The 21597-nt window shown below is 40.9% G+C and overlaps 1 protein-coding gene across 1 annotated transcript in view; it reads right to left on the minus strand.

Annotated features, from left to right (window-relative positions):
- Nucleotides 1–6914: 6914 nt before the first annotated feature.
- Nucleotides 6915–21597, minus strand: part of PPAT (phosphoribosyl pyrophosphate amidotransferase) — a 56081-nt gene continuing 41398 nt past the window's right edge. The window contains exons 3-11 of the mRNA XM_026699936.2: nucleotides 21175–21381; nucleotides 16764–16876; nucleotides 16486–16631; nucleotides 15514–15586; nucleotides 14693–14844; nucleotides 14069–14196; nucleotides 13500–13721; nucleotides 13134–13254; nucleotides 6915–10670 (exon numbers count right to left, since the gene is read on the minus strand). Of these exons, the coding sequence (XP_026555721.2) occupies nucleotides 10495–10670; nucleotides 13134–13254; nucleotides 13500–13721; nucleotides 14069–14196; nucleotides 14693–14844; nucleotides 15514–15586; nucleotides 16486–16631; nucleotides 16764–16876; nucleotides 21175–21381 (1338 nt within the window). The 3' untranslated portion in view covers nucleotides 6915–10494. The remainder of the gene's footprint in view (nucleotides 10671–13133; nucleotides 13255–13499; nucleotides 13722–14068; nucleotides 14197–14692; nucleotides 14845–15513; nucleotides 15587–16485; nucleotides 16632–16763; nucleotides 16877–21174; nucleotides 21382–21597) is intronic.

The raw sequence follows: 21597 nt of genomic DNA on the forward strand, positions 1-21597 counted from the left end.
TTCAAACTCCCAGAATTCCTCAGTCAGCCTTGTGGGCTTCAAACTCCCAGAATTCCTCAGTCAGCCTTGTGTGGACTTCAAACTCCCAGAATTCCTCAGTCAGCCTTGTGGGCTTCAAACTCCCAGAATTCCTCCGTCAGCCTTGTGGGCTTCAAACTCCCAGAATTCCTCAGTCAGCCTTGTGGGCTTCAAACTCCCAGAATTCCTCAGTCAGCCTTGTGGGCTTCAAACTCCCAGAATTCCTCAGTCAGCCTTGTGGGCTTCAAACTCCCAGAATTCCTCAGTCAGCCTTGTGGGCTTCAAACTCCCAGAATTCCTCCGTCAGCCTTGTGGGCTTCAAACTCCCAGAATTCCTTAGTCAGCCTTGTGGGCTTCAAACTCCCAGAATTCCTCAGTCAGCCTTGTGGGCTTCAAACTCCCAGAATTCCTCAGTCAGCCTTGTGGGCTTCAAACTCCCAGAATTCCTCAGTCAGCCTTGTGGGCTTCAAACTCCCAGAATTCCTCAGTCAGCCTTGTGGGTTTCAAACCCCAGAATTCCTCCGTCAGCCTTGTGGGCTTCAAACTCCCAGAATTCCTTAGTCAGCCTTGTGGGCTTCAAACTCCCAGAATTCCTCCGTCAGCCTTGTGGGCTTCAAACTCCCAGAATTCCTCAGTCAGCCTTGTGGGCTTCAAACCCCCAGAATTCCTCAGTCAGCCTTGTGGGCTTCAAACTCCCAGAATTCCTCCGTCAGCCTTGTGGGTTTCAAACCCCAGAATTCCTCCGTCAGCCTTGTGGGCTTCAAACTCCCAGAATTCCTTAGTCAGCCTTGTGGGCTTCAAACTCCCAGAATTCCTTAGTCAGCCTTGTGGGCTTCAAACTCCCAGAATTCCTTAGTCAGCCTTGTGGGCTTCAAACTCCCAGAATTCCTTAGTCAGCCTTGTGGGCTTCAAACCCCAGAATTCCTCAGTCAGCCTTGTGGGCTTCAAACTCCCAGAATTCCTTAGTCAGCCTTGTGGGCTTCAAACTCCCAGAATTCCTCAGTCAGCCTTGTGGGCTTCAAACTCCCAGAATTCCTCAGTCAGCCTTGTGGGCTTCAAACTCCCAGAATTCCTCAGTCAGCCTTGTGTGGACTTCAAACTCCCAGAATTCCTCCGTCAGCCTTGTGGGCTTCAAACTCCCAGAATTCCTCCGTCAGCCTTGTGGGCTTCAAACTCCCAGAATTCCTCAGTCAGCCTTGTGGGCTTCAAACTCCCAGAATTCCTCAGTCAGCCTTGTGGGCTTCAAACTCCCAGAATTCCTCAGTCAGCCTTGTGGGCTTCAAACTCCCAGAATTCCTCAGTCAGCCTTGTGGGCTTCAAACTCCCAGAATTCCTCCGTCAGCCTTGTGGGCTTCAAACTCCCAGAATTCCTCCGTCAGCCTTGTGGGCTTCAAACTCCCAGAATTCCTTAGTCAGCCTTGTGGGCTTCAAACCCCAGAATTCCTCAGTCAGCCTTGTGGGCTTCAAACTCCCAGAATTCCTTAGTCAGCCTTGTGGGCTTCAAACTCCCAGAATTCCTCCGTCAGCCTTGTGGGCTTCAAACCCCAGAATTCCTCAGTCAGCCTTGTGGGCTTCAAACTCCCAGAATTCCTCCGTCAGCCTTGTGGGTTTCAAACCCCAGAATTCCTCCGTCAGCCTTGTGGGCTTCAAACTCCCAGAATTCCTTAGTCAGCCTTGTGGGCTTCAAACTCCCAGAATTCCTTAGTCAGCCTTGTGGGTTTCAAACCCCAGAATTCCTCAGTCAGCCTTGTGGGCTTCAAACTCCCAGAATTCCTTAGTCAGCCTTGTGGGCTTCAAACTCCCAGAATTCCTCAGTCAGCCTTGTGGGCTTCAAACTCCCAGAATTCCTCAGTCAGCCTTGTGGGCTTCAAACCCCAGAATTCCTCCGTCAGCCTTGTGGGCTTCAAACCCCCAGAATTCCTCAGTCAGCCTTGTGGGCTTCAAACTCCCAGAATTCCTCAGTCAGCCTTGTGGGCTTCAAACTTCCAGAATTCCTCAGTCAGCCTTGTGGGCTTCAAACTCCCAGAATTCCTCAGTCAGCCTTGTGGACTTCAAACTCCCAGAATTCCTTAGTCAGCCTTGTGGGCTTCAAACTCCCAGAATTCCTCCGTCAGCCTTGTGGGCTTCAAACTCCCAGAATTCCTTAGTCAGCCTTGTGGGCTTCAAACTCCCAGAATTCCTCAGTCAGCCTTGTGGGCTTCAAACTCCCAGAATTCCTTAGTCAGCCTTGTGGGCTTCAAACTCCCAGAATTCCTCAGTCAGCCTTGTGGGCTTCAAACTCCCAGAATTCCTCAGTCAGCCTTGTGGGCTTCAAACCCCCAGAATTCCTCCGTCAGCCTTGTGGGCTTCAAACCCCCAGAATTCCTCAGTCAGCCTTGTGGGCTTCAAACTCCCAGAATTCCTTAGTCAGCCTTGTGGGCTTCAAACTCCCAGAATTCCTCCGTCAGCCTTGTGGGCTTCAAACTCCCAGAATTCCTCAGTCAGCCTTGTGGGCTTCAAACTCCCAGAATTCCTTAGTCAGCCTTGTGGGCTTCAAACCCCAGAATTCCTCAGTCAGCCTTGTGGGCTTCAAACTCCCAGAATTCCTTAGTCAGCCTTGTGGGCTTCAAACTCCCAGAATTCCTCCGTCAGCCTTGTGGGCTTCAAACCCCAGAATTCCTCAGTCAGCCTTGTGGGCTTCAAACTCCCAGAATTCCTTAGTCAGCCTTGTGGGCTTCAAACTCCCAGAATTCCTCAGTCAGCCTTGTGGGCTTCAAACTCCCAGAATTCCTCCGTCAGCCTTGTGGGTTTCAAACCCCAGAATTCCTCCGTCAGCCTTGTGGGTTTCAAACCCCAGAATTCCTCAGTCAGCCTTGTGGGCTTCAAACTCCCAGAATTCCTTAGTCAGCCTTGTGGGCTTCAAACTCCCAGAATTCCTTAGTCAGCCTTGTGGGCTTCAAACTCCCAGAATTCCTTAGTCAGCCTTGTGGGCTTCAAACTCCCAGAATTCCTTAGTCAGCCTTGTGGGTTTCAAACCCCCAGAATTCCTCAGTCAGCCTTGTGGGCTTCAAACTCCCAGAATTCCTCAGTCAGCCTTGTGGGCTTCAAACTCCCAGAATTCCTCCGTCAGCCTTGTGGGCTTCAAACCCCCAGAATTCCTCCGTCAGCCTTGTGGGCTTCAAACCCCAGAATTCCTCAGTCAGCCTTGTGGGCTTCAAACTCCCAGAATTCCTCAGTCAGCCTTGTGGGCTTCAAACTTCCAGAATTCCTCAGTCAGCCTTGTGGACTTCAAACTCCCAGAATTCCTCAGCCAGACTTGTGGACTTCAAACTCCCAGAATTCCTCAGTCAGCCTTGTGTGGACTTCAATTCCCAGAATTCCTCAGTCAGCCTTGTGGACTTCAAACTCCCAGAATTCCTCAGCCAGTCTTGTGGACTTCAATTCCCAGAATTCCTCAGTCAGCCTTGTGGACTTCAATTCCCAGAATTCCTCAGTCAGCCTTGTGGACTTCAAACTCCCAGAATTCCTCAGCCAGACTTGTGGACTTCAAACCCCCAGAATTCCTCAGTCAGCCTTGTGGGCTTCAAACTCCCAGAATTCCTCAGTCAGCCTTGTGTGGGCTTCAAACTCCCAGAATTCCTCAGCCAGCCTTGTGGACTTCAGAATTCTGGGAGTTGAAGTCCACAAGTTGCCAAGGTTGGGGCCCCCTGCTTCAAAGCATCTGAGGCAGGGGTGGGATTCAAAAAAATTTACTACCAGTTCTGTAGGCTTGGCTTGGTGGGCATGGCAGGCGAAGGATACTGTAAAACAAGGGTCTTCAAACTTGGCAAGTTTAAGACTTGTGGACTTCAACTCCCAGAATTCCTGAGCTAACATGACTGGAGGAGGAATTCTGGGAGTTGAAGTCCACAAGTCTTAAAGCTGTCAAGTTTGAAGACCCCGGCTGTAAAATCTCCATTCCGTCTCCACTCCTGTGGGAAGGATACTGTAAAATCCACATTCCTTCCCCACCCCACTAACCTGCTTTCCAGCTCCGTTCTCCTGTGCAGGGCAACAAAAGAAGACCCAGTCAATCAGCTGGGACTCGGGAGGCGGAGAATAGATTGGGGGCGGGGCCAGTCAGAGGCGGTATTTGCTGGTTCTCCGAACTACTCAAAATTTCCGCTACTGGTTCTCCAGAACTGGTCAGACCCTGCTGGATACCACCTCTGATCAGAGGGCAGGACAAGAAACAATGACAAAAAGCAACCTGGAACTAAGGAGAAACTTCCTAATAGTGAGGATGATTAGCCAGTGGAACAGCTTGCCACTAGAAATCGTGGGCACTCCGTCACTGGAGGCTTTTAAGAGGAGACTGGACAGCCACTTGTCTGAAATAGTATAGGTCTGTGATGGCTAACCTTTTCGGCACTAAGTGCCCAAAGTGCATGTGTGTTGGCATCCCCAAAATGCAACGCGGGCATGCCACACACACGTGCCCTGACCCCTACGTGTCCCACACCCCCACACATATGTGGCAGAGACCTGAAGACCAGCTGGCTGGCGGGAGGCGCGTGTGAGCACACGGAGCTGAGCTGGGGTAACAGCTCATGTGCCCAGAGAGAGGGCTCTGCGTGCTATCTCTGGCATGCGTGCTGTAAGTTCTCCATCATGGGTATAGGTTTATTTTATTTGTTTTTTATTGATTTGATTTGACAATCGCTTACAAGATACAGATATAAGAATAGACATAGTTTTGAATACATGAGATGGATACTTATAAAAAATAAATAAAAAAGAAACAATAGGACAGGGACGGTAGGCACGATTGGTGCGCTTATGCACACCCGCTACATCCTATTAGGAAAGGGGTGAGGTCAATAGTAGAAAGACTTAAGGTTAAAGGTTTTGGGGTTTGGGGAAGACACCACAGAGTCAAGTAGAGTATTCCAGACATTGACCACTCTGTTGCTGAAGTCGTATTTCCTGCAATGAAGTTTGGTGCGGTTAACCTTGAGTTTGTATCTATTGTGTGCTCTTGTGTTGTTATGGTTGAAGCTGAAGTATTCATTGACAGGTAGGACATTGCAATGTATGATTTTATATACTATACTTAGATCAAACCGAAGGCAGCGTAGTTCTAGGTTTTCTAGGTCTAGAATTTCAAGTCTAGTGGCATAAGGTATTCTGCAATGAGTAGAGGAGTGGAGAACTCTTCTTGTGAAATATTTCTGGACTTTTTCAATTGTGTTAATATCAGATACATAATGTGGGTTCCAGACTGATGAGGTGTATTCAAGTATAGGTCTAGCAAAAGTTTTGTATGCTCTAATTAGTAGTGTGATATTACCAAAGAAGCTACGTAGGATTAGATTAACAACTCTTAATGCCTTTTTGGCTATGTAGTTACAATGGGCTCTAGCACTTAAATCATTAGAGATGAGAACTCCAAGGTCCTTGACAGAGCCAGAGTTCTCCTGCTTGAGCAGGGGGCTGGACTAGAAGACCTCCAAGGTCCCTTCCAGTTCTGTTCTGTTTTATACTGGCCCGTGTTTACAGAGGCACGATTGAGAGCGTTTTAACAAACCGCATCCTTCTTTGGTTTGGTGGCTGCAGCGCCTTAGCTAGAAAGTCCATACAGAGAGTGGTGAGGGTAGTGGAGAAGATTATAGGAAGCTCGCTTCCCATTATTCAGGATATTGCTTATAAGTGCTATGTGCTTAGAGCTCGAAGCATATACCCACTTCACGGTCTGTTTCTGTTGCTCCTCTCTGGGAGGTTTTGGAGTATCTATAGCAGGACTACTAGATTCTGTAACAGCTTTGTTCCTTATGCCATCCGTCTGGTAAACTCACAAGATTTGCTTTGCTCACCATGTACATATACATCTGGACTAGACTGTGTTGTTTCCGTGTCATGTATGTTGCGTATATGCATAATTTTGTGTTTATTTTGTCATGTTTATGTAGTATATATTGGAGGTGGTGACCCTTTGAGAGTTATATGCAATGAAATTTCATTTTAATGTATGCCGATTAGTATATATTTAAAGTGATAATAAAGTTATTCTGAGTGACCCAAAAGGGATTTTAATTACGACTTTCCATTGTTGGTGACTCTGATGGGAGGGCAGCATTCTTTATATTTAAAAAAACGTTTGATCTTATATATTTTTTTAAATTAAAATTTCCCACTTTTATTATTTTTAGAAAATATGTTGGGAATTAATACTAGGAGTCGTCCATCATAAACAAACCTTATTCTCTTTATTCAACATGTATTTAATTGAAGAAGGGGGAATCTTGGGAGTGCTAAGGAGCCCTGGGGATGTTAAATGATTTTATGGGTTAAATGACTTGCGGGCTGATCAAAGGTGAACCCACCAGATGGTAAAGTGGAGAAATTGCAGTGTTGCAAGGTGCAATAAAGGAAACACTGTTGGATGAGCCAAGATTGTTTTATTCTTTATTAAAACTAGTCCTCAATTTCTTAAGGTGGGATGGAAGCAATTCAAGTATAAACCCTGAAAAATTAAATCATCTCGTTACATTAAAAGCCCATAAATGATTTTCTCAAGTATTTGGATTTCATTTTACCCTTCCTTAAGCCATTTTGCCTTTTTTCTAAAAGAAATGATAAACCAAACCGATCTTTAGCTGAAAACTATTGGAAAGCCAAGGTAAACATGTTGCACGCTTGTTACTAATATTGTATGGTTATTTGCATGAGTTAATTTGGCACCTAACCATTTCTTAAGGAACCATGGTCATTTTTCAGAAGGATAAAAATAGAGAAAACAATATTGCTAACATTATATTGCTAGTACTGCTTTGGTACAATCAGTACTGAGTAGGAATCACAAATGGACCTAAGGCAAATACTGTAATTCATATGGCTTAAAAGTATTTGTTAAAAAAAAAAAACCAGTTACATTGAGAGGTTTTTAAAATCCATTTATTTCTTTTAAAGATAACAAATTTAAATGGATAGCATTTCAAGTGCACTTTCCTTGTTGTCGATGGCAGTCTTATAATTTAAAAGGCAGCAGTTCTAGAATGTAAGATCTTTTGTGCTTTGCTGCGTCTTTTCTTCATGAATACCCACATCTTTACCACTTACATAAACGTTTGAAAATCAAATAAAAATGAAAGCAAAGCTTCCCAGCTCAAACCGTTATTGCACTAAAAAACATTCATAAGCCCATTGTGGAAAAAAAGTTGATGTCTTTTTCCTCACAATCATCTTCTGTACAGACCTGGGAAAGAAACTAATTGCTAAAATACATCCTGTATTATTTGCATTTCATCATATATTTATATATAGCACTGCAACATCCAATAAGTTTCTCTGTGCCCTTTTCCATATAGGAACTAAGGGTTTGTTTAAAAAAAAAATATCACGTCTTCCAACCATTCTTAGATCTCATTTCTTTCCCCCTATTCGTAATATTTTAAATGGTTGCATTTGAAATTGGAAAAAAAAATACTTAACAATGCTTTGCCTTGATTTGGTGTTTCATACTTATTAAGGCATACTATTTTTATATGTAACTTCTAATAGTTGTACCAATAGTTGTCTTATTGCACACCGTTCCTGATTATGCATATTGACCCTCTTCGGTCAATAATATATTATAATATAGTCTATATTGAAGAAGGCAAAGCTTTACTGTGATATTAAAAATCTGCAAGGTCGCGGATCCTTATGAAGCTGTAATATTTCAAAAGGAGCAGACAGAAACACACAGGCAGTAAACCTTGATCCCACATTACTAAACTATATGTCATGTTCACCAAAAGACTGCTTCAGAGGGAAACTGTTTCAGAATATGACCATCTCTGGAAAGATTTTTAAAAAAGGTTAGCTACAAGTATTAGGTGTTTGATTGTGTGCGATTAAGAGTGTGTCTCTACTATTTATTTTCTATATATAATCTGCGTAACTAGCGTCCTCTTATGATCTACCCCTAACCATTATGGTCTACATTTTTATTTAATTTATATGGCTGTTCAGATCAGACATTGTGTCATACAATATATCAAAAAGCAAACAACGGTTTAAGTTAAAACTCTTAAGGCATTTGTTTTTGTTTTTTATTTTTTTTCAATGGGAGATATTTTCAAGTTGTATGATTGGAGTGGCTTTCTTTTTTTTTTGTCTTCCTTGCCACCAAATTTTTTTGTATGTGACTACAGTACATAAAGCCAAAAAGGTATTTTTGCAGTCTTTTCCTTCCTTAATTTTATTTATCATTTGTGAAATCGATCCATCTCCCAAAAGGCAAAAGAAGAGTTGATATCCTTATCCACAAACTCAATGCTACAGGATCAATAGAATTCAATAAATTCAATAGAATTTATTACCCTTTTTGCTTTTTTTGGGGGGGGGGAGGGGGGAAATGTGATTTGTTAGAAAAGCATATAGATTATTGGACCCCTCCCCCATCCAATCAAATTAGAGGAAAGGCACCAGATAAAAGAGTCCCGTAGGGTTTTCAGCAAGAATACTAAAGCAGCAAGCAAGAGATCAGATATCTTGGTTCAGATCCGTGCACGGATACTACTACCCTGGCCGGGTAATGACACATCTGCAGAAGCAAAGCACCAAGAACCCAACAGAGATTCATAAAAATTGGGGGAGAGGAGTTTTGAGACCTCCAAACTTGTTACCCAATAATTTCAGCCACAATGAAAAAAAAAAAAGTTCTCTATATCCTAAATTAGCAATCTGACCTGACTGTATGACCCTCCAACAGAATAGCTGTTAGTCTTTCCTTAGTTATACAGAAAACCACTGGAGTTAGTTTTTATGCTGACCAACATTATCCAAAATGTGTGGAAATTAATATTTGGAAATGATGCTGTTTTATTCCCACAAAGACGACTGTTTAGATGTTAGTGACTTTACAAGCTGGGTGATAAGAGGTAGCCCCACGTTAGCTATTGGTCATGAATCCTGGTATCTTGCATTGATGTGGAAATGAAATACAGAAAGAACAGGAGGGAAAGGTAAACTTAAGTCATGTTTATGTTTTCATCACCATAGCAAGAAGTCCTTCATATCATTTCTCCAGCAATCAAAAAAAAAAACAAAACACTAGTGTAGTGTGAATCATATCTCTGGTAGCTGGACCTTGAAAGTCAGATTGAGTTTTTTCCATTAAAAAAAATACTCTTGGAGGGAGTTCCGGTTTGCAGCACTTCGGGACAGGCAGCAATCCGTGATCGTGCGTGGTTTTTGCCTGCGCTCGCCGCTGGAGTGCCCTGAGCCATCCGGCTTCAGGGCTAAGCCACCTCCGTAGAAGGTGGTGAAGACAGGGGGGATCTGGCAGGGTTGAGAGGATCACACCTCTCCTCCCTAGCCAGCTAAACTCCCTTTTCCAAAGGCGGAATGAGCGGTGGTCAGAAATGGCCGCCACAAAGAAGCGCTCAGCCAGGAAAGAAAGTGCAGGAGGAAGTTAAGAAGTGAAAGTTTTTTGGCTGACCGGGACAAAGTAACAACGAAGATATCCTGGAACCTAAAACTTGCAAAAGATACATCGTTCCAAATACCCAAAAAGCTATTATTAAATAGAATAATAATCTGAATGAATAAAATGAATGTTTATGTTTAAAATGAAAATGGATAAAACAGCAATATATATGAAATTATCATTAAATTTGTTATAATAATTGAAATAAAAGTTGTGTGTTAATTGTTCAGAGTTTGGAGTCTTCTTTGGAAGCCTAGTTGCAGCAAAAGAAGTCAACCTTTAAGCACTGAATTTGAAAGATACTGAGGAGAAATTAGCCCGTATGTCTAGTGATAATCAACCAACGGTTTTTTTCCAGGCTCACCTCTTTAATAAGCAACTTTTATAAAGTATATTTTCCAGACTTAAAAGAAAAATTAAGGTTGAAGGTATTAGATGCTATTTGTTTAGCAGTTCCCTGAGGCTTCTCGTCTCAGCCAAGCACTATATAAAAATAACATTCAGTCTTTGGTAACAAATTATAGCTCCAAGTTGCAGTTTTAAAAAAGTACTCTCCATATATATAGTCTAGGGATCCCATATTGCCGGATAAAACCAGTGACAAAAGTAGTGGAGTTTTAAAAGTTCTGATTGTTGATTTAAGATCAAATTCACATCTTTTTTTTTTTTTAAATGATTGAACACTGCTTAAAATGTGAGATGGCTTAATGGCTCACAACCTCTCACAATGTCATTGTAAGAAACATACATTATTGTGAATGAAAGCCTTAGAAGATCTCCATCAAAGTTTTTTGGCAACCTATGGAATCAAAGAGATTTTCACCAGGTCTTTTACCCATTCACTCCCCCTCACTTCCCCACTGCTCCCACTATAGCACTATTGCATGATTGTTTTAAAATTTATTCTTTTCTCTTTTTTTTGCTCCTTTTTTACCCTCTCCAAATAAGGGTTAGGCAAACGTGAGTGGTTTGATTACTTGCTTAGCAGCAACATAATATTTCATCAGTTCCAAACTTTAAGCCTTTGGTGATAACATTCACAAAAATCACCACTCTAGCTCTACTGGATATTCTCCAACAAGGCACGCTGTACAATGGCCGATTTTCCCGCTTTTGAACTTGTTGATTTTTAGGTTATTTTCCTGGTCTTGTCTTGCTTTTATGCTTTCTTGAACAGAGGAAACCAATCCTTCTACTGAGAGGTAAACAACGCTGTCAGCTCCTGAAGAGAAGAAAAACACATCACTTTTGTACTATTTTATGCTGCCTAAATTGTCAGCTCCTGAAGAGAAGAAAAACAGATCAAGTTGTACTATTTTATGCTGCCTAAATTGCTTAACTCAAATATTTTCTATAGTTGGATCTTTAATAAAATATATTAATTGGTAATTTGCACCATTAGATTTTGCAAGTAGGGTAAATTTGTACATGTACAAAACCTTCATTTTCATTTACATTGTAGATGTTAATTTTTTTGGTATCTTTTTGAATCTCTGCATCGTGGATTTCTGTTAGTTTACTTACTTGATAATGCTTGTTAATCATAGTTCAATCAAAAGAATGGAAATTCTGTTAAAATGTGTTAAAATATGATGTTAATGTTTTATTTTCCAATGACATTCCAACTGTAAAAAAGTCCTGTTTTCAGGAAGAGAAGTTTAAAATATGGAACTAAGGATCTGACATTTTAATTAGATGGATCAATTAGCATTAGCTAATCTTGATTCTTTAAATTTGCAATAAAAGCTTGCTGAGCATTCTTTAGACCTACCTAAGCCAAAGATTTTGATGTGTGTCTATGTATATCAGCTGTCAGACTGTATTTCCAATTATCTAAGGCAAAATATGCTGTTCCTTTTATGAAGATGAATTAAATATTGACCAAATATATGTTAGCTAAACATTCCATATTAATTCTAATCTAATCTTACATATTATTTCATGATGTGCATGTAAGTCTGCAGCACATTAATACATGCTTATTTCATTAAGCAAAGGCATTAATATACGCAGAAAAACCAATGCATTAAATCAGTGGTCCCCAATCCTTTTTTGTGCCGCGGCCCAGTACCGGCATCACAAAATCATCCATGGCCCGGTACCGGCATCAGCACGCATGGCAAGGTGAGCTGAGCGACTGGCCAGCCAGCCGTCCCCCGCTTCTCCCCGCCACCTTCAACTCCTCCTTTGTACCTGTGTCGATGGGCTTCGTGACGGCTTCATGACGGTCGCTCGGCTCGCCTTGCCATGCGTGCTGAAAGAATCCTCGCGCCTTAGTTTTGTTCGAAGCCACACACACCCCTTGATGAAACTAAGGCGCGAGGATTCTTTCAGCACCCAAATGCCGCTTTCTACCTGGAAAAGCTCACCGGAAGCACTTTTTCATCAAAACAAGATGGCAGCGCCCAGCAAACTGGCGGCCCGGTAGAAATTGTTCCCCGGACCGGTACCGGTCCGGGGACCGATGGTTGGGGACCCCTGCATTAAATGGATATTGGAAACAAATTCATGGAAACAATCCTCCTTTAATTGACCACAAACACCTGTCTGTGTGTGGAGGTAAAACATAGAAAAATGGGGTCTTTGCAACCCCTTGCTCAAGCACTAGACCCTAGACCAGTCCAGACAAATGGCGATCCAGCGTCTTCTTAAAAACCTTCAGTGATGCAGCCCCCACAAATTTTGGAGGCAAGCTGTTCCACTGATTGTTCTCACAATCAGTAAATTTCTCCTCAGATCTAGATTTGATGTTTTTTTTTTAATGATCTTCCACCCATTACTTCTTGTCCTGCCTTCACTTCAGGTGCTTTGGAGAAGTCAAAGCTTCTCAAGTACTGGAAGATTGGTAGAAGAGTTCATTTTAAACTTCCATGTCCCCAGACACTGCCTCTTTTTGAATAAAATAAAGTATTTTGCACATTAGGAGGAAATTATGAGGGGGAAAAAAAAACTCCATTCCCAAATGTGCAAGGCTCTGTAAGTGCAAAGGTCTTTTATGTGTCTTTGGTTATATCATAGGTTTTTTTTTCTATTCAAGAAATAAAACTATCTATTCAGAATTAAGCAACTGATTTCTATTGGGCTTGTTCTAATCCCAATAAATGAGAAGAGTATTGAAGTTCAAGACATCTAGAACAGGGGTGTCAAGCTGGATTTTTTCGAGGGCCGGATCAACATTGTAGTTCTCCGCTGGCCTGGGGGTAGGTGGGTGGGGATGGGACGGACGGCTCCTAAAGCATGGCCCCCCATGCCCCGTTTTTGGTGTGAATGGCCTCATGTAGCACTTTGCTGGCCAAAACAGGATGCGGGGCCTCCCGCGCCCCCTCCTCCCGCGGCCCATTTTGGCTGCCAGAGGCACTGTGGGCCGGTCCTTTGCTACTTCCAGGCCGGTCCTGCAGGACAGATTTAAGCATCTCTGGTCTAGAAAATTTAACCCCTCATTTCATAAGATGATTGTGTCAGCTTTTACAAGATCTAAAGAGACGCAGGTGAAAGGCAGACAGCATCGCTCCACTAATTTTCAATAAATTTCTGCAATGTGTTACTCTAATCACCACCAACACAACCTTATTAATTATAGCTATAACAATCTCTCTGCTGTAATAAACTCAATTTGCCTTCAAGATTAACCTGGCTACCCGTCTGAAGCTATTGCTTGAATGAAAAATAAAAACTTTTTTTTTACCTATGTAGCCTGCTAGGTCTTTAAATTCTGGTCTGTTTGCAATAAGTTCTTCTTTCGTTGGAATGTTTATTCCCATGTAACATGGAAATTTTATTGGAGGTGAAGCCACACGGATGTGCACCTGTGAAGGGAAACGCTATTATGAGACTAGCAGTGTTTTAACTACATCATAGTTTGCAATGGCAAACACGAGTCAACTTTAACTGCTACAAGGATAAGGGTAAGAACAGAAAACACCGTTGAAGAATTGACTGAGTTTCTCTTAGTAGCAAGAACAGTAGTAGTTAGAAGCAGAAGAGTGTTGAGAAAGGAACAGTCATGAAAATATCTCGTCCCTTCTCCCTCTACTCTGATATGCTCACTTACCTCCTTAGCACCAGATTCTCTCAATAGTTTAATTATAGGGGAAATAGTGTTGCCTCGCACAATCGAATCATCAATAAGGACAACTCGCTTCCCCCTGAAGTTGTCTGACAAGACTCCAAATTTTTTGGCCACTCCCAGCTGTCTTAACCTCATGTTTGGCTGAATGAAAGTTCTTCCTACATATCTGTTTTTGCAAAGCACTTCAATGTACGGTAAGCCACACTGAAAACAAGCAAAACACGAAGGTCAAGGTACATTTTTGGGGCAGTGATTAAAACAATTTCCTTATCCAATACCGTTGGTTTGCAATGAACTGACTTTTTAATTCATCGCTTTGAAATGCACCAAGGAAAGACCAAGTGCTGAAAGTCTGTATTAGTACAATCCCCTGTATTTCTTTGAGACAAAATTTATTCATTTGGTATTCTAATTCAGAGTAAAGGTAACAAGACATCCCAAACATTTTTTTTAATCAATGTTTTCCTGATGTTTTGTATTTTATTGGGCTCAAGGGGATTATAAATTATAATTAAAACAACAACAAAAACAAGGAAGGTGTAGAGCGGTACCTTTTGGGCATAGCCAAGAGCTGCAGGCGTTGCAGATTCTGGGACTGTGCTAACTAAATCTGCTTCCACTGGGGCCTCAATAGCAAGCTGTTGACCGCATCTCCTTCTTACAGAATATACCATCTGACCTACGTGAAGAAGGAAAACGTCATATGTGTTTTTATGCGGAACTGGCCATAAATCTCTCTCCTGCTTTTAAGTTAGCTTTCTGAGAAGCACCTATCTAAATTTCAGTGATGATGGTCAGGTCTCATAAAAACTTGACCTAATAAAGTCAGATCTTTTTAATTTACATAGCAATTTCCATACAGTGCATTGAAGAGCCAGCAATAGCAATTAAAAGTTATATACCGCTTCACAGTGTTTTACAGCCCTCTCTGTTTACAAAGTCAGCATATGGCCCCCAACAATCTGGGCCCTCATTTTACCCACCTGGGAAGGACGGAAGGCTGAGTCAACCTTGAGACAGTGAGGATCGAACTGCTAAATTGAAGTCAGTCGGCAGTCAGCAGAAGTAACTTGCAGTACTGCATTCTAACCACTGCGCCACCATGGAAGAACTACATAATTTTTAAAATCTAAAATAATGTATCCCAAATCAAAGATGATTTGGGGATAATTTACCTTCGAAGATGCTATCTGGCCTTGCAAAGTACACATATTCAAAAATGCAGAATGCTGTTGGATCTCCTTTAGGTCTCGGTACAATATCTAAAGTTTGGACATCGTATCTGGATATTTTCACAATCTCTCCAGGCATGACTTCTCGATAGTATCTTGAAAATATAGTGATACATGTTAAACATCCCAACTGCTTTACTTAGAAACTCTGGTATTTGGTTATAGAAAAGTTTCATTTTCAGATTGAAAAGACAATAACATGTTTTTTTTTCCTTAAAGAGCAAGGGTATTTATGAAACTTTACATTTATTTCTTACTTTGTCAGATGTTTTTGATCATTATTCTGCACTTATTATTTATTAAACTTATACCCCCTTATAAAAACAGGGCAATTGTTTAAAAAATTTTTTTCTCAAATTCTACAAGAACTTACTTTCTTCTTGAAAGTGAAAAATGGAAAGAATTAAAAAGAAAAAAGTCCATTTTTCTTTGAACATGCAAATTGAAGCTGTCAATTTCAAGGACAAATAAAATATATTCTGATTATATATGCATAAACAAAAGCATGATATTTAGGGCTTAATGGTTTATTTATAATTAGTTTTCACAGATGAATTATTTCATCTTTTAAAAAGTACCCTAATCCTAACATTGGAAAGTGATTCAGTGTGATATTGACTTTCAGGTCAAATGCTTTATTGTTTTAAAACTAAATATTACTATACTCCAATGTGGTAGATGTAGTGTCCAGTTCTTGCTTAAAAAATGAAGAAATTATTGATTTGTTTTTAATTCCTCTTTAAACAAATGAATTATTAACTTACTCTGCACCAATAGATAAAAAGCTACAGGATTCTGAAGAAACTACCCAGCCTTCAGTTTCAGCATTATTTTTCCCTGTAATAAATTCAACAATAATTAAAGAAATGTCTTAACAATTCTAAGAACTTATTTCTGTCTGTTTAACTTTACACAGTACATTTGCTGTGGCTGCAACTGCAGTTTTCTATAATAAAACTGAAGCCTACTTAAACAGAGAACAGACACTTGCAGGGTATAATAATTTTCCAAAACACAACAAAATGTTCACTAACAAAATATGTTATTTACACTTTGCTGTGATTGCAGGATGAAAAATTGATCTGTCTACAGCAAATATACAGCAAAAAGTGTGAAAATAACTAATGCCACAGGTGACTTGCTAGACTAGATGCCAAAGATTCTTTTCCAAAATTTAAATCTAGTTCAAATAATTCTAAAAATATTTCTGGAAATTGACTGATGTATTTAAATTAAAATTTACATCGATACATTTGAACATGTTCTTATTCTCTGTCGTGATTACCAAAAATATTTATTTTCAAATATTCCAGATGTCACAGACCAATCACAAATATACCCCGTTTTACTTTACAGTTTAATTTAATATTATATTATTATATTTTCCAGTGTATGTTACGTTTACTGGAGACTAGCTCAGAAACTTAAAAACAGGTGACTTTCTCATAACAATATGCAGCAATTACATTTTTAAAGGTAGGTGGTTCACTGATTAAAAGAAAACAATTTGAGAAAGGTAACAGTATTTTTAAAGTGAACATACTTTCAGCTATAGTTCTCAAAGGACTATTTCAAGGGTCTTCAAACTTGACAGCTTTAAGACTTGTGGACTTCAACTCCCAGAATTCCTCCTCCAGTCACGTTAGCTCAGGAATTCTGGGAGTTGAAGTCCACAAGTCTTAAACTTGCCAAGTTTGAAGACCCTTGGACTATATTAACACATAGGCAAACCGTACCTTTTCCATTGATATCACCTACTGGAACAAGGCGGCCAATACAGAGAGGACGGTTCCCATAGGGATCACGAACTGCATAAATAATGTCTTTATGCATCATCAGAAGTGAATATGAAGTGGGTGTTTCATTCATCAAATTTTTAATCCTGAAATAGAAAAGCTAGTTTAATACATTGCTTATTTCAAGAATTCCAACAATCGGGAGGAGGGGGGCACTTGAGCAAATGGAGGTCTGTTGTATCGATCTAAATTATTTTCTCGTCAGGCACAGAATTTACCTTGCCACCCAATCTGGTGTATCATCTTCCTCTAAAGGAGGGGTGAATGCCAACAGTTGCGTGATCAGTTCACTATCAGAACTGGTAGACAGGCCCACTCCATGACGCATTAGCTGTGTATAACAAAAGACAAAGGTTTATTATAGGTATAGGTAACTTTAGTGCAGGTTCTCTCCGCTCCCCCCTCCCTCTGTGTTTGTGTTTGTGTTTGTGTGTGTGTGTGTGTGTGTGTGTGTGTGTGAAGTTGGCAGAGTGCCATTGGGGACAGCTAAATGAATCCAGATTGACCATGTAATGAATTTAGCATTCTGTGCAGATGGTAAACTTTTCATTCAGCATGGAAAAATGATGCAATAGTTGATGTTATGGTTACACTGATTGTTACCAATAACTAGCTCCATATCCGTGCTTCGCTACGAAACTATGTGGTTGGGCTTAGTTTTGGGGTTGAAACAATATTTGCTGTGTGAGCAAGAAGGAGACAGCAAGGACCCTGGGCATGGCTTAGCTCAACTGTTCTGCAGTAAAGCTGCCCTGAATGTGTTCCACCGTAGGTTTGAGAGGACATCAGTATAATCTATCGCTACCTTCTCCATCTCAGATACATACGACAGCAGCCAAATCTCCTATACCTATTCTCAACCCTCTGGGCCCTCCTCCACCTCTGGTATTCTCAGAGAAAAGATGTACAAGGTCTGTTTCATAGACAAAAGATCAGAAAAGCACCAGGCTCAGGCAGAGTAATTCCTTCTTGGCTGAAAGCCTGTGCTGAACAACTGGTCTCCATCTTCACGCACATCTTTAATAAGTCACTGGAGATGTATTACTATGTCCCTTCTTGCTTCAACTGCTCCATTATCATGTCAGTTCCCAAGAAACCCTCCATCAGTAAGCTAAATGACCGATTGCTCTGACTTTTTGAGAATTTAGTGCTGGCCCACCTGAAAATCATGATGGATCTGCTGGTTAGACTCCCTTGTGGTTTGCTTACCAAGCAAACACATCGGCAGATGATGCTTGTAACCCCTTGAATCCCCTATGCATGGGTCCTTATTGTAGACTTCAGCTCAGCATTCAACACCATAATTCCAGAAATGCTTCACTCTAAACTGATTCAGCCACCTGTGCCTTTCTGTACTTGTAGGTGTAACTTTTTGACAGACAGGAAGTAACAGGTGCAGCTAGAGAAAATTGCATCTAATACCCAGGCAATTAGCACAGGCGCCCCTTAGGGCTGTGCACTCTCTCCATTGCTCTTCTATATGCTAATGACTGCATGTCTAGGGATCCCTCTGTTAAAGTACTGAAGTCTGCAGATGATACAAGTGTCATTGGTCTCATTTGAGACAGTGACGAGTCTGCCTATAGAAGGGAGGTTGAACAACCACACACCGTAGCAGTCTGGAGCTGAACATGCTTAAAACTGTAGAGGTGAGAATGGATTTTAGGAGGAGCCCTTCTATTTGAACGCTCCTTGCTATATTTGACAGAACAGCATCCGTAGTAGAATCCTTCAAGTTTCGGGGTTCGATAATCTCCCAGGATTTGAAATGAACACCTAACATTAGAACCACTATTTAAAAAACCCAAGAAAAAAATGTTCTTCCTGCATCAACACAGGAAGTTCAAACCGCCCCAAGAGCTATACAGTTTTACAGAGGAATGACTGAGTCTGTCATGATGTATTTCTGTAACTGTCTATCTTGGTACAGTTACCAAACAGAACAGGTACAGATTCCAATGGATAGTTAGGACTGCAGAATGAACAATTCCAACCCGCTGAATACCTAATTGTCACAGTACCGTCTAACGTCTATGTACATTTTACCCATGTTGTATGGCTGATCATCATCATTATCAGCCTTCTTATCTTCTTCACTACCTCCTCTTATTTGTATTATGATTATGGTTACTATTACTCTGTTGTTTTGCATCTACAATGAGAGCTTCTAAACTGGAGAAAAGTTCTTTGTGTATCTAATCACACTTCCGCTATTGCCATTGTTGTTCTCTTCTGTACTGTTCTATTCTAAACAAACAGGAAAAAAAAAACCTGGATCAAAAGGATAGAAGATAGGTACTTATTTTAGTACAGAATTTTTGTATTCCACATTTCTCATTCACAGAATGTCTACAAAAAAAAAAACCCTCTGAGTTTGTAAGACTAGGATTTCTCGTTTTAAATTTAACATCACTGTTTTAATTAGCGTAGTATAGCAATTGAGGCACTGGAGTGAGACAGAGATGATCAGATTCAAAGATCTCCTTAGATATTGGAAGTCAGTTTGGTGATTTTTGGGTCAGACTGTTTCCCCCCGCTGCCAGTGTCATGCCCCTGGTGGAGGCGGACTCTGAGGAAGAGGAGGAACAGCCAACAGGGAGTGGAAGTGTGGCTCCGGAGGTGGTGGAGGAGGCTGGGGAAGGGCAGAGGCCGGCTGAGCAGTCAGAGGAGGACCCAGGCCCATCTCCTATCCATCCTTGGGCATGCAGGGAGGAGACGATAAGGGAGAGATGTGGTCTACAGGGGAGGAGAGGGCCTTGATCCTCTTCATGGGTTGCAGGTGTGAGATCTGCATAAAAGGTTGGACCTGCGTGCTAACAGACACTGGAGACAAATTAGTGTTTTATTCCTAAAGAAGGTTTATCTTGGTTGGCATTCTTCCAACAGACTGTCCCTGGTTATCTTCCTGAAGTTGGCAATTATCTATCCTGGTCTGTTGTGAAACTTTATTCAGTGCGGTTTGGTTTTGGTTTTTGCTTCGTTATCGGCTCTTTGAAATTGAACTGTGTTTCTTTCCTTTGAAATGTTATTTTGAAAGTAGTTTAGTCCTCCACTGTGAACAATTAAACAGTGAAGCCAAGTTGAAGGCATTAAAGGACTTTTATTTACGTTTTGGTTTTTGTTGTATTTCTGATATACTCTGGGTCATCACACCTAGATTGGGAACTTGAAAAACATCTACCTACCAACCTAGACTGAATCAGCATAGTAAATAATGATATATAGCCTTCAACGTATCAACTTATTTTTAAGTGGCATCGATAGGCCACCCAATTCAGAACAATCTACTGAAGAAATCTTCACTCTGCAATGGATTGATTCAGGCTGATGATAATTATATACTAATTATGGAAGAACAGACATAGTTGATATTCACCAAATTGTTCGTAAATTCTCTAATTTCTGCCAAAGGGATGTAAAATGTACATCTTCTCAGTCATTTTCAGAAGCTGCACAAAATAAATTTCCGGGAGTGATTTACTTCTTTGGCAATTTGTTTCATTCACAACTACAGATATGATAATAAACTAAACTGCACTCAAAACAACCTATTATCAGTATTACATTGTGTATGGTAGAGAATGAATTAAAGGTGAATATGATGCTGATTGGCACTCTTCTCTTCACACCAGACGACCTTTTTGTGAGAGAACAAGAGGCCAGAGAATAGTAATACTCTGATGGTCATTTCAAAAAATCCTTTCTTAGTGAGCACCTAGAAGCCAAGAGGAACATATGTGCCAAATTTGAAGTTTGTAGGCTTTACGATTCTGGAGATTTTGTGATGATGCGTGAGTGGCATTTCACATTTATTTATATATAGATTTAGAGGGGCAGGATGGAAAAGATTTCAGAATAATAGAGTTGGAAAAGACCTTGGAAATCTTCTAATCTAGTCCAACTATAATCTAGTCCAACTATATTTCCTGCTTAGGCAGGAAACCCTATACCATTTCAGACAAATGGGTTGTCCAATTTCTTCTTAAAACCTTCCAGTGTTGGAGCATTCACAACTACTGGAGGCAAGTTATTCCACTGATTAATTGTTCTAACTGTCAGAAATTTCTCCTTAGTTCTAGGTTGCTTCTCTCCTTGATTAGTTTCTATCCATTGCTTCTTGTTCTTCCCTCAGGTGCTTTGGAGAATAGCTTGACCCCCTTCAACTTTGAGGCAACCCCTGAGATATAGGAACACTGCTATCATGTCACCCCAAGTCCTTCTTTTCATTAAACTAGACATACCCAATCCCAGCAACCGTTCTTCATATGTTTTAGCCTCCAGTCCCTTAATCCTCTTTGTTGCTCTTCTCTGGACTCTTTCTAGAGTCTCAACATCTTTTTTACATCATGGCGACCAAAGCTGGATGCTGTATTCCAAGATGACTAAAGAAGGTGAAAGGAAAGCTTCATACAAGCTCAGATTGCTGCTGTGCATTAGGGCTGGGTTTAGGATTCTGGTTTCCTTCCAAGTGACCTTGACCGCTACAACTTAAACCTTCTAATGTATTTGGACTGTACCCTTAAAGCGATCTTTGCATCCTATTACTACCCAACGGATATAAACCTCATCTATTAGGAGTGAATTTACTATCCTTTTCCACTTTCTCATCTTAGGAAAACAGATCCATACCTTTCTCCTCAGTCGCACAGCATTCGTTAGCTCTCCATTGTGGGCGACCGCAATCTTCCCGTGCAAAGTTTCCACCACAAACGGTTGACAATTATCAAGGACAGACACCCCAGAGGTAGAGTATCTTGTATGGCCGATTCCAAGATTTGAAACATACAGTTTCTTCAGACTGTCTTCACTGAACACGTGGTTAACCAGACCCATTCCCTGTGAAGAAAAAGGAAATGGCATGGATGAACTAAAATGGCGTTTTCAGTATTGCTTACAGTGGACAGCAGTGTCAAAGTAATCCCTTTGGGAAGAAGAAAAAGCTCTACTTAATTGAGATTGATTTACAAAATGTATATGACTGCCTGTCTCATATAATGGGTCTGGACAACTCACACCAATCCAAAAGCAAAAAACGAAACCCTCCCTTACAAG

This window comes from Pseudonaja textilis, chromosome 6 (assembly GCF_049901715.1).
Source record: "Pseudonaja textilis isolate UNSWEBS1 chromosome 6, rPseTex1.2, whole genome shotgun sequence".
NCBI lineage: Eukaryota > Metazoa > Chordata > Lepidosauria > Squamata > Elapidae > Pseudonaja > Pseudonaja textilis.